The 17,063-nt window shown below is 32.5% G+C and overlaps 1 protein-coding gene and 1 pseudogene across 1 annotated transcript; one reads left to right on the top strand and one right to left on the bottom strand.

Annotated features, from left to right (window-relative positions):
* Nucleotides 1-7,560: 7,560 nt before the first annotated feature.
* LOC149876621 (uncharacterized) lies at nucleotides 7,561-9,132 on the bottom strand (annotated as a pseudogene).
* A 3,006-nt stretch (nucleotides 9,133-12,138) lies between these two features.
* Nucleotides 12,139-12,884, top strand: LOC149876620 (uncharacterized). The gene has a single exon (XM_090075273.1). It carries the CDS (start codon nucleotides 12,219-12,221, stop codon nucleotides 12,882-12,884), a length of 666 nt encoding a protein of 221 aa, XP_089931399.1. The 5' UTR covers nucleotides 12,139-12,218.
* The last annotated feature ends 4,179 nt before the right edge of the window (nucleotides 12,885-17,063 follow it).

Raw genomic sequence — 17,063 nt, 5'->3', positions numbered from 1 at the left:
TGGACTTGCTCTTTTGATTTGAGTTCTACTGTGTATTGGCCCTTTCCTGTGTATTGCATTGATGTTATGCATCCTGGGCCAATCACCTTTTGAATTGCTACCTGTATTTCTCCCACTTTTTTCTCTAATCCTTTGGGGATTTCGTCTTTGGTAAAGGACATTAGTTGAAAAATCCTGGCGTGTATCTCCTCTTTTATTGCTCTTTTTTCAGCTTCTTTTGTGTTTGTTTGGATGTCGTGAAATTGCGTTGTTCCAGGCTGTTTCTTTTTCAGAGCCTCTGCGAACGAAAGTGCTGACGCGTTTTTTTGTTTGTTGATGTCTTCGTTTGAAGGTTTCGGGTCAGTAATTTGGATTTTTTGTTGGTCAGCAGAATGTGGCTGACCGTTTTCATTATTTTTTTGTGTTTGGCGAGTTAAAATGCTTTCTGCTTTGGTTTCAGAAGTAAAAAGCTTTGAACTCGATTGGATTTTAAGAGTTTTAATTTTTTTTTTTTTTTTGCGATTTGATTAAGGTGGCTACCCACTATTTAAAAAAAATATTGATAGAATCGCTTTTTTACCTCACACTTAAACATTTTGGTAGCATTGGAATCAAAACAGCATATTTTTCAACAAGGATAACTAAATGCCAAATTTTTCAAATTAAGTCAAGCGTTTCAAAAACATTGTTTATTGTATGAACTATGTGCTGAGTCAAAAAAAATTATATATTTTTTTTAATGCTCTGGAATTTGCAATTTAGTGTAATGCTTAAATTAAATACCAAAATAGCCCAAGTTATCAAATTTTTATTTGAATAGGATACCATAGTGTAAATATTTAACTCAGCACATTCACTTAACTACATTTTATCTCTGTAAAAAATTTCAAAGAAAAATATTACACCAAACTAAAGATATCTTTGTTAGAAGATAGAAAATTTTTAAATGGAGAAAAACACAAAAACAAATAAAATTAAGTCAAAAAATAGCATACAGTTTAAGTAAAAGAACCAGAGGCATAAAATTCTTCCTCATTTTCATTTGTTTCATCACTGTAACCTTTTTTAATTGATCTTAGCTTTCTTCTTCGTTTTTTGGCTGGCTCTGCTGACTTTTTGTTTATCTCTCTAACGCGTTTAACATCAATATTTTGCAGTCCTTTTAAAGTATACTTTCCAGGTACAATACCGATCTTTAAAAATATAGGGAGTGGTCCCTGGGAACCTTCATTAAAGCAAATAACAGCAGATGCTGCAGCCATTTCTAATGAATCTTTTCCTGTCAGAACTCTTTTTGAACATTTGGTCCATATCATACCATTCAGAGATTCATTTGCATTTTGTGTTTTACGATGCAAACATTTTTCCAGGAGCTTTTCGTTTGCAAGATCCTGATATGAAAAGATTGGTTTAAGGATATTTGCAATTGCTTGAGGAATAGTTATGTTAGACTTATAAGTGTTTTTGCCTGTAGCTAGGTCTGAGTTATATTTGCACCAAGATTTGGCTCCTTTTGGTCAAAGTTCATGACGTTTGTTTGAGTCATCATTTTCACAGCAATGAAAAATGATAGCACCAATTGCTTTTTTCATTTTGTAAAGATTATCTGTATTTTGGCGTATTGCTAAGCCATAATAATTCTGTAGTCTATTAATTACTTTGTCGGTAAGGCGTCCTTTACCTGCCAAAGGTTTTCCATCTGTTAACAGTTTACCACGATAGTTTATTCGCAAAGTTCTTAGCCGTGCACCACATCGTTTTTGCACATGCCCTACACATTCTGCTTTTCTAATTTCAAAGCGTGGATAATCATTTGATGTAACAACACTTTGGTATGACTTGGTATCTCCATCACCAATGTAGGTAGTGTATCAAAGTTTTCGATTATATACTGAACGACCAAAGATCTTTATTGCACCTTCTACTTCCATTGCATAAGAGCTGCCCACATGGTTGATTTTGCAGTTGTGTCCGAATTTCCACAAATTGTAGTCAGCTGACCCTCGTTTCTTTTCCCATAAACTGCAAGACCTACAGATTTTTGAAAGAACTTCAATGTCAACACACTTTCCATTAGATATTTAAGTGACTACACCATTTAAAGATGTATATCCACGACGTTGCCAGGATCCATCTGTACTTGCAGATACATTAACAACTGTATCTTCATGGTAGTTATCTTTGAGTACATTTTGTCTGATTTCAAATGCAGCATTTCTCATTGATTTCTCTGCTACATCAACATATGAATCATGTAAGTTCTTGCTTGCAGTCTCAAATGGTTTTGAATTCATGGGTGGTGGCATATTCATAATAGAGCAAAATCTTTTCATTGCAGTAAAACTAGAACCTATCTCACGAAAAACCATTATTAATCTGTAGTTTACTTCATAAGATTTTGGACCATTTTTTTCATGATCCTCTATAATTGGTTTAGAAGTTAAAAAGTTTATACTCCAATCACATTCATTGCAAGAGAAAAGAAAACTGTGAGCAAGTCCTTTTTTATTTTCCATGTCGTGAAAAACTTTGATTGCAGCTGTGCAGTTTGGGCACCGACCAATCAAACTAAGTAAATTAATTAGCAAGTCTGAATTAACAATCAAGTTATAATCATCATTACTAGCTTCCTTTTGAATGTTATTTGTTACTTTTAAAAAAGATAAATCAATTTTGTTGAACGAAGTTGATGAATGTGAACTGTCGATAACAGGACTTACAGTTACTTTATTTAATCCAACTGTTGGTGTTTCATCTGGAGTTATGTCAACCTCAACAGATTTTCTTTCGTAAAAACGTCTTTTTTTTGCTCTTACCTTCTTATATCTGTTTTTAGATCCCATATTATAATAATATTATCAACATAAGTTCTTAATAACACTGGTGAACTCAACAAGATATTTTAAAAAACAAAAATTACTAAGACAAATATGTGGTATGATTTTAGTACTTTTGGCAAATGGCATTTAGCGCGAAATTAAACTAAGATTGTAGATAACAACCTGGTTAAGATGCAGTAAAATTTCTGAGAAAAACTGTTAAATAGTTATGGAGAAAAATGGTTTCAACTGTCGCTAAGGCCGTTGCTATGGAATTTTTTAAAATTTTAGAAGTTTGCCCCTTTTTAAAAAACGAAATTAGGGTAAGTTATAAAACTTTTATACAATTGTTGTACGTTATTTATTGTTTATAAAGGTTAAACCTTCCACAAATAAGAAAATTTCACATTTTTTTTTATTTTTTCAAATTTTAATAGTGGGTAGCCACCTTAAGTTTACGCTCTTCTTTTATTTTTTATTATGCTTTTTAGGGCTGTTTATTTTGTTTAGCTAGGGTAGCTAAAGAAAGTGTTCTAGATTTTTGTCAAAAGAAATCTAGTAAAAACTCTGCGAACGAATTCGGCTTTGATAAAAGTTTGATATACAGCAAAAGCTGTATACCTTAAGAGTCTCTTTTTAGAGATAATTTAACAAAAAGTTTCTGTAGCAAAGGCTTCGCTACAGAAAAGATTTGCTTTTTCTATTTCGCCTCTGCGGAGGAGAAAAAAAGTTTTGGAGTAAGAAAATTGAGTCTCTTACGCGATGTCTCTTCTAGTCTTCACAGCTACTCGAATACCATAAGAAAAAACCACCGAAGAAAAGCAAACTGACGGATCTGCTTTGAGGCCCCCGCGTGCTCGAGTTAACGAACAATCCCGGATCCTCTGCCCGACTTTAGCAGCTCCTGACCAAAGCTTCGCACATCACCCAGAACAGCCTCATCGGATTTTTTACACCACCAAGTGGTGCCCGACTTTTCGACACTGAGCCTCATTTGGATTAATACACCATTAGATATTGGTGCCCGACTTTTTGACCCAGCACCTCATCGGATTTTTTACACCACCTAGTGGTGCACGACTTTTCGGCGCAAGGATGATGATACTACACTTGAGCCAGAATTGTGTTTAGAGTCCTCCAGCGAATGCCTTACGGACTTGCCCAAACCTCTCCAGGGAAGACCCAGAAGCACGTCGACCCTGAGTTTGCCTCCCCTTTGAGGAACGGGCGGAAAAAAAAGAAAAGTATCAGTTTAATACAAGTACACCGGCCTAGCCAGCTCGCAATCAATCCAGGTAATACATTTTTTTTTTTTTTTTTTTTTTTTTTATTTTTATTATTATTTATTTACAAATAAGAATTTACAGTTTGTTTTCCAGTTTATAATATATAAGCGTGGCTATTACCCCACGCCCTTATAATAAATTCATCCATCCTCAGGATCCACTGGGATCCCTTGGACATATCCGTGGTCTATTTCATATATACAGGTATATATATTTGATATATATCTTTGGTCTATTTGATATTATAGCGCAGAGTCTGATTTACAAAGAAGTGGATGAAATTCGCGTAGTTTATAATATATAAGCGTGGGTATTACACCACGCCCTTAAAATATATTCATACATCCTCCAGATCCACCGGGATCCTTTGGACATATTCGTGTGGGTGTCGTAGTTTATATTATATAAACGTGGGTATTAGGCCACGCCCTTAAAATATAAACATACATCCTCCAGAGCCACCGGGCTCCTTTGGACATATTCGTAGGAGTGGGTGGCTTTATAATTAGAAATCAAATTTTAATGTTGTGCTGTTTTCATCGCTTAAGGCATTATTGATAGAAAATTGTTTAAGGTATCTTTCTACATTATTTTCTCTCGCATATTTGTTATACTTAGCTTTACAAATGTATTTTATTTCTCTTTTTATGTTTTATATCACCTTTGAGGCGGTTTCATTTTTTCTTTCACCCTCATGTTTCTCGACCTCCATAACTCGGTTATGATATTGTTTGTGATCGTTGTCACTAGTTTCGCTCTTTGGTCGTTTTTAGGTTAGTCTTCAATATTTATGTGAAATATTGCGTGGACAGCGTTAAATTTTTTTTGGGGCAGTAAAGTCTCATAAAGGTTTTTAAAAGGTTTCCATATTGATCTTGCCTTTTTACAAGTCAAGAAAGGGTGTAGGGTTCCCTCGCTTAGTTTGCAATTTTTGCACAAAGTACTTCCCTTGCCACGGTTCTTTTTCCAACTTTTTATTTTTTCAAGGGTCGGGAGGCTGTCATGTAGCAGTCTCCACGACGTATTTTGGATTGGCCCTTGCGCGTAGGAGTTAAAATTTCGCTCCCATATTTTTTTCCACGGCAGTGTTTTTTGAAATATCGCGTTCCATTTCCTTTCTGTCATTTGTATACAACAGTTTTCTTGGGCATTTGTAAGTTGATGATAGATGTTCTTTGCAGTTTTTGTTTTTAGTTCGAATATAGTTAGATTAATTTTTAGACGTTCAATTACTTCTTTGAAGTAGAATGGCGGACTTTTTAATGTTTCAGGGAAGTTATTTTTGGTTAAGAAAAGCCATTGCGGGTGTTTGTTCTTTGCTAGGCTCGATAAAGGCAAAGCCAAAAGATATTTTTGAAAAAAGATGCTTTCGTGCGGGTGTTTTATTTCTTGGATTTGCAAGATGTGCTTTATTCTTAGTGATAAGCACTGTTGTGCAACATCAAGAATACCCAGACCCCCCCTTGACACAGGCAAAGGCAAGATCTTTCTTTTAACTGGTTCTGCATAGGCACTTTGCCAGAGGTATACTGATTCTTCTTTTTTGATTCTTTTTTCCGTTGTTTTATCCGTTGGAAAAAAGTTGGCTCCATACCATACCTTTGACAAAGCGAGGGTATTTTTCATTGTTTGTTTTATCGCCGTAACGAAGTTTTATCCAAGGTTAAATTTTTCAAGAGTTTTGAATAGGAATTTTCTATCTATTTTGTCGAAAGCTTTTTCTTGATCTATAGTCAAGAGAAAGCCTTCGATGTTTTTGTTATTTGTGTATTCTATGATTTCTCTAGTTAGAAAAATGTTAGAGAAGATTTGCCTCTCTGGTACAGAACACGTTTGCGACGGTTCTAAATTTTTGTGGAGGATTTTAGCTAGTCTCAAAGCGATCGCTTTTGTAAAAATTTTATAATCAGCGCACAGCAGAGATATCGGCCGCCAGTTTTGTAACAATTTCAAATCTCCATCTTTTGGAAGGAGACTAATCAGGGCTGTTCTTTGGGACCACGATAATTGATTTTTCTTGTTAAACGGATTTTCATTTGCTAGGTTTGTTATTTCTTCCCCATAAATATCCCAGTATTCTTGGTAGAACTCAACTGGTAGTCCGTCTATCCCTGGGGTTTTTCCCTTGCTCAAGGAGTTCGCGGCGATACGCAGTTCTTCTTTGCTAAATTTTATGTTTAAAAAGCCGTTTTCTTCATCGCTTAAGCGTTTGGTTATTTTGTTAAGAAAGAAATTGCGCTTTTCTTCGCATTTTTCTCGTTTGTCGTAAAGGTTTTTATAAAATTTTCTTATCGATTTTAGTATGTTTGTGGTGTCTTTATAGACTTCATTTCCGCTGTTTATTTCTTTAATAGTTTTTTTATTTTGGTTGTTTTTCTCCATTTGGAAGAGTGCTATAGATGGAATTTCGCCCTCTTCAACTATTCGTTTCTTTGTTCTGACAAGAATTCCACCGTCGCATCTTAAAACGTTTACTTCTTTTTTTAGGGTTTTAATTCTTTCGCTGTTTTTTTGGCTTTTTGTTTTTCCGTTTCTATCTCGCGTTCTAAAAATTTGATTAAATTCCGTTTTTCCGATTGAAGCTCCTTAGCTCGTGCGATCGCAAGTTCTTTAATTTTGTGTTTGGTTATGTCCCAACATTGGTTTTTGTTATCATATAATAGTTGGTTCTTTTTGTTTTCTTCAAAGTCGCGTGTTATATATTCCTTAAAAACAGTATCTTTGAGGATGGTGGTGTTTTAATGCCAATATCCTGGACCTTTCGTATTTTTTTCTCTTATTTTGATTTTACAAACAAAAGCGTTATGGTCACTTAAGGTTTTTTTTAGTACGCTGCATTCGCATTCCTCCGCAATTTTCCCAGAGATGTAAATCCTATCTATTCTACTTTTGTAGCTTTTGTCTGGTTTTTCAAAAGTAAAATCTTGTTTTAGTGGGTTTTTCTTTCGATATATGTCTACGAGATCATATTTCTCATTAAAATTTTTTAGACTTTTTTTGCCTAGAGTGTTATTTTTGTTATAGAGGTCGCCACCTTGACGGTCTAGGGAGGGTTATGTATACATATATATATTTATATATATACACATATATACACACATATGTGTATATATACATATATGTAAAAACTATTGAAGAGTCATTTAACAACATTAATTAAATAATAAATAATAATATTTTTGTATCTAACAGTTTAATGAATTCTTTCGAGTCTATTCCGTAAACGCACATTCCGAAACGCTCCTTCCGTAAGGAACTGTTTCGCAATTATTCTTTGGAAATGCTTTGTTTCGCAGGTTTCTTTTCGTAAAGAGTTATTACGGAATAATAATTATTTATTTTTTTCGTATAACGCATTACGGAAAGTGAATTTGTGCAAGAACAACTTTCGCAATTGCAACTTTCGCAATAACAACTTGAAATACGGAAGATAAAAATGCGAAATTTTCGTAAGTTTTTTTTTGTGGCGAACAACCCTAATATTTACCATTATTTTCTGGAGGATGATTGATCAAACTTGTCTTTTGTATTTTTTTCTATGGTTCTTTACTTGTACTTTGTTCACCTAACGTCATATTGTTTAAATTGTAGGTATTTTTAAAAATTTTTATAAAGAAGAAATGTTTTAAATTTGTTAAAGTTTAGGTTGATTTTTACCTTCATTAATGCTTTGCAATCGCTTTCCTGTTTTGATGAGCTGCATGATGGCAGGTGGAGCTTGGTAAATATTTCTATTAATTGCTTCACTATGCCCCATGTGCTCATAAAAAAGATTGCGTTCACTCTCTATCATTAATTGTGAAGCGATAAGAGTACTAAGCCTATGTCTGTTGGTAGTGGGATTTAACCTAGTTTTATTTATTATAGGCACTTTTTCACAAATGCTTGTAAGTGCATGGCAACAAAAGCAATGACTATCAGAACTCTTTCCACTTGCAAACACATAAGTGTTGTTGTTTTTAATTCCAACATCACTACGAATTTTAACATTAGACAAAATTTTCATTCAAGCTATTTTATCAACTGGAAAAAGAATTGGAACAAGATGATTGTTCCCTTTTCCAGTCTGATAGGTTATTTTCATCTGGTTGTCTTCAAAATCATCACAAAATGATTTAATTCTTTGCTGATCAACCCATGCCCCTTCATCTGCTTTCTTCCAATCAGTCAAAAGCAACCTGGCTGGCTCACCGCCTCTCCTGGCATTAAATAAAGTTAATCTTGTACAAGTACAGTTCCTTAGCAAAACAAAAGAATGTAGATCCCAAATCATGAACTTGTCATTTACTAATTTATCTATTGTTTCTATAGTAAAATTTCTTAGAAGGATAATGTCACTTTCAACTGGTAAGTTTGCTGGTTTTTTAAGTTTTTTATTTCTTCTATTATTAAGATTGTAACTCGCATCACCAAAGACATTTTCTTTCTCCAGATTATATAGCTTAATGAAATTTGAAATATCTTCTGCAACACTATCATCATCATTAGCTAAAAAGTTTCCTACAAGCTCTTCCGCTGCATTTGAAATAAGGTAACACAAAGCTTGTTTTAGTCCAGATTTTTGTTGATCATTGCTTTCAGATGATGTATAAATACTAGTTGCTTTTGTTTGGTTGGTAAAGTTTTTTACGGAGAAACATATCAGTTGAATTGTTAAATACTGCTTGAACATCTAACCATTTAAAATGTTTGTAGAGGTGACCCAATCTCCCTAACAGACCTTCTTACTTCTGTACGTTTATCTTTTTTTCTCTTTATTTTATCATAGAGACGAGAACCAATCATTAAAATTGTGGGATCACTTTTTATGAGTAATCCAATGTCATCATCTCTTAATTTGCCAATGATAAAAGATTTAAAATCATCACTCTAACGTTCTAGTGATGCAGAATCCATGGTGCTTAATGGTATACACAAAGCTGAAGCACAAGAATCTTTTGTGCATCTTATCTCATGTCTTCTAAAAAATGATCTAGCATAATACCCAAAACTATCAGTGCACATTACTGGATCTTTTTCTATTTGAGAGTATCTCTCTCTTAGGTAAGTTGGGTTTTTTCCAGATAATTGTTTTCAATTGTATTGCAGAATGCCATTTTTTCTAATTTGTTGAAATATTCCTTTTTTTTTCTGTTTTATTTTTTGTGTTGATTTTTCAAATGCCTTTTCATCTTTATGCTTCTTTAAGATGTGGCGATTCAATTTTGTATGCAGCTCACCACAGAATGGGCAAACTCTGGGTAGTTTGTTTTCTGCGTATTTTTTTCTACAAAATTTGATAGAAATAAATTAGAAGTCTCAAATAATTCTCTGTAATTTTTAATGTTCTTTTTTATTAAATGTTCTTATTTTGTTCTTATTTTAATTTAAATAAAATGTCAAAGTAATGCCTGCTAAAATATTTCAGTATTGATTGAACTTCCTTGACTTTATTTTATTACTTAAAAAGGTATAAATTAATTTAACCTCTACTAAATTTTAGTTTTGTAATGTGCTACAAGCACTCCAGTCAATTTCTTCCAAGTCTAAATTTTTAAAAAAATTTACAAAAAATGATTCAAATATTTTCTCTTTAAACTCCATTTGTTCATCTTTTTACATGTGCTGGTACTTACCTTCATCAATAATCTTGTCTGATAAGATTTTTTCTGATGAATTAGCTTCGTTCTAAATCATCAACAGGAATTTTTTTTTATTGAAAAAAAAATCATATAGAGTGCAATATTTTTAAATTAAATTATCTTAAGAATGACAAATTTATTTTTATTATAGTTAATTTTTTTTTTTAGTTGTTAAATATCTTCAAAAAAACTTCAGCACATTTATTTTTCTGGTATTTGAATTATCGTTAATGTGGTCTTTAAAAATTTTAATTCGTTTAGAGTTTAATGTGTTTATAGATCTAATTTTTATCATTTTTTTTAATACGAAAATATCTTGTGTAAAACAAGACTATTTTGTTTTTAAAATACTCACACTCTCACTATTTTGGTTGACATAATCATTCTTTACTGGTTCATAATAAATCTATAAATATTAAAACGAATAAGTTGTAATAGTTAACCATTTTATACAACACGAGTGTCTCAATGTTTCATCTTTTTTAACTAATATAATAACAACATAATAAATAAAGACAATAAAACTGTAAATTTTTCTTATATTTGACTTGTTTATCCAAGTAGAAGTGATAGCTTTTGTAATCTATCAATTAATCATCACTTTATCATAAAAAAACAACAAAACTACTAAATACTTGAAGTCAAAGTTATGCTTAAGTTTTAATTAAAAAGTTTAACCAAATACAAAGGAAGAAATAAAAGTTGACGTAATAAGATGACTTTTTTACTTTAAAGTGTCTGTTTTAAGTGAATTTTCAAACACATATATATATATATATATATATATATATATATATATATATATATATATATATATATATATATATATATATATATATATGATTTGAATGTTGACATCTTGTATAAGAGTGTATGCTATATTAATAATAAACATCAAATAATACGAATTCTCTAAATACAAATATTAATTTATTATGAGAAATTTTCGCTGGATTATGGTAACCAGCATCATCAGCTCGTTAAATTATTTTAAGTTACAAAAAACGGTTAAAATTAACTGACGTCAGCAGTTGAATGGCTAGAACTAAGAGAATCAGGCTGGAATCCAAACGGATGTGAGTCAATATTAAAACGAGTATTGACACGAGGCTAGAACTAAGAGATCAGAAGTTTCATTAATAAAACGAATATTTGCAATGGGCCATAACCATAAGATGTGGGCTAAAATTAAGAAAAAAACAGTGAGCGGTACCTTAATCCTATCACAAAAGTCAATTTTTAACACAAGGCTATAGTTTGAAGACTTAAACCAGAACTACACCAAGCAGAAACGTAACCAAAAAATTGAATTGTATTTTTTTAAAACAATAATCTTGATTATGTGATTTTGTCGTATAAATCTAAACCGATGTATTGGCATCTCGAAACCCAAATGTGTATCTTACATATTTGTAATTGTCATTGTTTTAGGACCAGAATCAAAAAATATTTTCTCCATCTTCCATAATGCGAAACTGTCCAATGTTTACTATGAAAAGACTGTTCTTACCTTCCGTCCGTACGTCGGACAACAAGCAATACAAACACCAAATATGTGCTGAAAAAATAAAGATGACCCGTCTATTGTCCAAGAAAACAGTAATTAATATATCTAAGCACGAATTATCAGATGCAGAAATGGAGGTTCTAAGTAGAGGATTAAACTTCGTACCTTCTACAACACATATACCTTTTGAAATCTACAATTCGCATGTGAAAAAATTCAAACAGTCTTTGCTAAGACAACTTTATTTTGAGAATAGCGTGATATGCAGAAGTAAACATCCTTTCTGCCAAAAATGTAGTTGGCAACCTCCGAATACAAGGAATGCGACGGTATTAGCATACCTAGAAAAAGTAGACGACGATGTACATTACCTAATTGAAAAAGATAAAAGCCTAATTAACAATAACCTAATTGAAAAAGATAAAAGCAACCTCTCACCTCAATTAAGAAGGGCTTTAAAGTCCTTAAAGTCAAATCCAAATATTGTTATTAAGAAAGCTGACATAGGAGGGGGTATATGTGTTTTAGATAAAGACGTGTATGAACAAAACGTGAGTGAGTTATTGACGGATAAGAACACATACAAACTCTTACCAAACGATCCTACCAGAAGCATGATTCGTGATGTAAATAACTTGATCGGCTATATGAAATGCCACCACATAGTCGACGAAAAAACTGCAGACTTTCTAAGTTCATTACATATTTCATCCAGCCACTGGCAGAATTGCTCCCAGCCTATTTCAAAGATATCACTGACTTTCTGAACTTATTACAAAAGCAAAGAATTCCATCAAGAGACTACATATTTGTAACAGCCGATGTAACCTCTTTATACACTAATATTCCACACAGAGAAGGAATAGATGCTGTCAAATATTACATGAAAAAGATTTCGTCATCGGCTTGAATGCAACATTGTCCTCCAATCGCTTTTGTTGATATCATACTAAAAACTGTTCTGACTCACAGCACATTACAATTTTCTAACGAATTCTTCAACCAAATGACGTGGACATCTATGGGCACACGGATAGCGCCACCCTATGCCAACCTATTTATGGGGCGTTTAGACTCTAAAATTATGGAACAATTTCCTCAATCCATATCATTTTATAAGAGATTTATTAATGATATATTCTTCATATTTCATGGATCAATGGATGAATTAGAAAAAGTCTTCTTATTCATAAACAACCTGTCAAATCACTCTCATCATCTAAAACACAGTATAATTTATAGCCAAGCTTTAAGATACAACAAAATCATATCAAATAAAGAAAGCTTAATCAAAGAGTTGGAGACACTAACTAGGACCTTAGTACTCAGAGGTTACCCACTGCATGCCATCAATAAGTATATCAACAAAGCATTACGTTGGACACAACATGACCTTATTAACAAAACCAGAACACATAAGAAAGACAAAATATTATCGTTGATTACAATACACACAAACATAGGTAAAGCTATAAACCAAATCATAAGGAAACATTGGGACATAATTAAACAGGATTCCCACTTCAGAAATATTTGGCCATCCCCACCGATAACAACGTATCGAAAAACGCAATCGATCAAAGACTCTTTAGTGCATACGGCACATACGGTCCGGTATAGCAGTCTAAAGTTAATCCCGTCAATAAATACTCCCGGAGTATTTATTTCCTAGGAAATATGTACTCCGGGAGTATTTTTATCCTAGGAAATAATTACTCACGGGAGTAATTATTTCCTGGGATAAAAATACTCCCCCAGGATATAAGTACTCCCCTAAAGTTGAATTTTGAAATATATAAATATAACACTGAATTTGAGGTGGCGCGTCGCATCTCTCTGATGCGTACTGATTAAATAATTTTAAGCGTAACAACATTGGTTAAAAAACAGATGGTTTTTACAGTATTTTTACATTGAAAAGAGGTTGCATCTTTTATTATTTTACTTCCTTTAAAGTTTTCAAAAATATTATAAAAATACCGTGGCACCTCCAAATTTTATCAAGAGGATATTTTTTCTTTCTACTTGTACTGTTTTTTTTGGTAATCGGCTTTAATCGGCATTTTATTGGGTTTCCCATGGTTAATTTTTTATTTTTATTTTAAACAGTTATATCTTGTAGTATTTAGAATCCTTATGATTCCTTGGGATTATCATTAGAAAATCCCTTATTAAAAATTTCTTCCTAATTTTTCTTTTCTAAAAAAATGCTAATACTGGAACCCAGCACTATTTTTGGCCTGCGGTTTTGGTACAAAAAAATAATTAATAGATAAAAGTAATTATTTACAGTTTATAAAGTTTTACAGTTGTAATTATTGTGTTTGAATACAATATTTATAAACAAAAAAAATTCTTTTGAGGAAAAGGTAAAAGATGCTGAGACTTTAAACATGATAACAAGTGTCCCCGCATTTTCAATACATCAAAGTTCGTTTCCTTAGGTGATTTACCTGCTAATAATTCGGCTGCAAAGGCAACAGCAAACAATCCACAATTAAAATCATCTGTTTGTTTTTGTACAGGCAGAAAAGTTATAAGTAAGTCTTCATTACTATTAACATTGAATCATAAAGACTATCACAAATATTGACTCTTCCATTAGAACAAATTGTAAGAAACCAATGGCATGAACCATTATGCATAAGTTGAATATGTTCAGTATTGACTGGCTGGTATGGATTATTTGAACATTTTTGAGAATTTAGTACAGATTGGAATTCTGCATTTGGTCCTAGCTGTTTACAAATAAGCATTTGGGCAGCATCCATGATGTTGTCATTTAGCCACGAATTATGAGACAACAAAATCTGTTTATCTTCATTTTTAAGATGATAAAGATTTGGAAAATTTAACCATAGTTTTTGAGGTTTTAAAGCCTTTTTTGAGTCAACTGAATTGATTATTTGATGTGATTTCCAAAATGTTTGTTCAACTGTAAACCATGAATGTTTTTCTGCACAAATGATAATCCATGCAGATTTCCATTTTTCATTATTGACAATATTGTTCAAGCAAGCTGCAACTCCACTAAAAGATCCAAATATTTTTAATAACTTTTGAATACTTACTTTTATTCTATTGTTCCGTTGCATTAAACTTGAGAGTTCGTGATCTTGAAATTTAAGGAAAATACGCGGAAGAAGAAACTTTTTTTTTTGTTGCAAAATGTTTTTAAATCTCTAACAGGTATGATACAACGATTGATTTGTTTCCGTAACAATAATGGATGTTTTCACTGCACTAATCAATATCATTTCAACAACTTCGTCAGGTAACATGCACCATAAACTTGTAACTTTTTCTTCAGTTTCAACACAAGAACTCAACATATCATTATATAATGACTTTTTATTTTTATCAATGTATGGCTTAAGTAAAGTAACGTTGTATTTTTTCTTTAGAGTAGTATTTTTTTGGTTAACCAAAGTGCACAAGTTGTTTTTAGAAATTGAATGTACTGTATATGGACCAAGCCATTTAAATGAAAATTTTCCTCCTTTTCTATCTATCCTTTTTTGATTTTTTAAAAGAACTTTATCATTAATTCCAATCAAATGAGGTGCTTGATGGCGTTTATTATAATCTTTCTGCTGTTTATTTTGAGCAGTTTGAATGTTTTTGAATGCGGTATGGTAAACTTTTTCTCGTAAAGAAATAAAAGAAGTAAGAACTACATCAAAAGTTTCTCTGTCAAAACTTTCAATGTCATGCTTTTTAATATCAACCATTCCGTATTTAACATCTACAGGTAAAGTGGGTTCTCGATTATATAATAGAAAAAATGGTGAATATTTTGTTGAAGTGTGCTTGCTAACACGATGTGCAAATAAAATTCCTTTGATAATGTAGGGCCATTCTACAGCTTTTTCATCAAGAACTTTAACTAATGCTTCTTTTATAGTTCTATTCTGACACTCACATAAGCCATTAGATTGGGGATGGTAAGCAGAAGTTACCCTTTGCTCAGTTCCTGTCATTCCATGCAATTTTTCGCTGACTTCATTTACAAACTCTCTTCCTTGATCATTAATTTGTATTTTAATGCACCCGTGTCGACAGGTTACTTCATATAAAAAGAGTGCAATTGAATCAGCAGTTTTGTTTTTAAGAGGTTTAGCTTCTGACCATTTTGTGAAATAATCTATACAGACAACTAAATGTTTAAAACCATCAACCTCTGGCAAATTACTAACATCAATTCCAACTTGTTCCATTGCTTTACTTACAATTGGAATCGAATGCAGTTCTGTTGAAGAACTTATTATTCTACCATGTTTTTGACATTGATCACACTTTTGAATAAACTTTTCTACGTCGAATTTAATATTGCGCCAGTAAAACCTGCTAAAGATTTTGTGATGAGTTGCATCTCTTCCACGGTGCGAGGCCATTGCTTTTGCTTTGGAATTTTCACTAAGACCAAAATGAATGTCAGATATTATCTTTTGCTGTTGATCTTTACAAGCAACGACTAACTTTTTGCTACGGTATAGTAATTGTCCAGATAAAATGCTAAAATTTTTGCAAGCTTTTCGAAAATTAGATTTCTTTCCTTTATCAGCTTTAATTTCTAGAGGATAAACTTTTTCTTTAAGGTACTTTTCAATTGCAACAAAATCAACATGTCTCGCCATTTTTTATTTTAAGTGTGTGTAAAATTTACTTTCGATATTGAAGGAACAATTTTACGACAAGCGATGCATCGCAATGTCTTCAAATCCTTTTTCAACCTTGATATACTACTAAGTTCACTTGGTTTTTAATAAGTTTAAGAACTTAACTATAACATAATACTGCTCAATTTACCACAAAACAGAATTTACAAATGTAAAATCAATTGTCATTAAAAGATTGCTTTTCGAATTTAATTTAAATGGTAATAAGTACTCTCATTGGGAGTACTTATTTACTAAAGGGAGTATTTATTTACTAGCTTAAAATGACTGGGGGAGTACTTTTTGACTAGGAAATAAGTACTCCGGGAGTATTTTTTTACAGGGAGTTATTTTAAGCTGCTACACCGGTGTTGACAAAACACTTTACAAAAATGACAAACGCAATACTGAACCGATCATACTTCACCCAATAACAAAGAGAAGGCATAATAACATGCATATACAAAAAAGGAGACAGAACAGACATAACAAACTGGCGACCTCTCTCCCTACTGAACATAGACTACAAAATTATCACAAAGACAAATACCAACAGAATAAAAAATACACTACCACACATAATCAGCAAATACCAGACCGCATGCATCCCACACAGACAAATACACATGAACCTACTGTACACTAGAGACATAAAAATAGCACACACGGAAAACATGTAAAACACAGCCATCATATCAAAAGACCAAATAAAAGCTTTCGACCGAGTAGACTGGACTTACTTATTCAAAACACTGACGAAATTCGACTACGGACCAAAGACTATACAAACATAAAGACGTTATACACAAATATCACAACGAAAATAAAAACAAACGGACATATATCGAGACCGTTCTACCCGACAAGAGGTGTAAGACATGGATGCCCTCTATCCATGACGCTATACATTCTACAAGCAGACATACTACTACAAAATATAACGCAAAACAAACATATAAAAGGAATAAAGACAAACCACCACGAAACAAAAGTAACAGCTTACGCGGACGATACACTGTTCTACATCACAAAACTGAAATCCTTACAGAACTTAGACAACACCCTAAACAAATTCGAAACTGCAACCGGACAGAAACTAAACAGAGATAAATGCCAAGGACTGTGGATAGGACGGAACAAAGAAAAAAACACGGGACCGCTTGGCTTTGACTGGACCAAAAACAAAATACGAT

The sequence above is a fragment of the Hydra viridissima genome, unplaced genomic scaffold (assembly GCF_058129835.1).
Source record: "Hydra viridissima isolate aposymbiotic clone 2 unplaced genomic scaffold, HvirCarnegie_v1 scaffold_19, whole genome shotgun sequence".
Taxonomy (NCBI): Eukaryota; Metazoa; Cnidaria; class Hydrozoa; order Anthoathecata; family Hydridae; genus Hydra; species Hydra viridissima.
Note: the sequence above shows the minus strand (reverse complement) of the source record. Positions and strands in the feature narration are given on the sequence as shown.

Excerpts from the sequence above, each read along its gene's own strand:
- LOC149876620 (XM_090075273.1), top strand. The coding sequence starts at position 12,219 with ATGACGTGGACATCTATGGGCACACGGATAGCGCCACCCTATGCCAAC.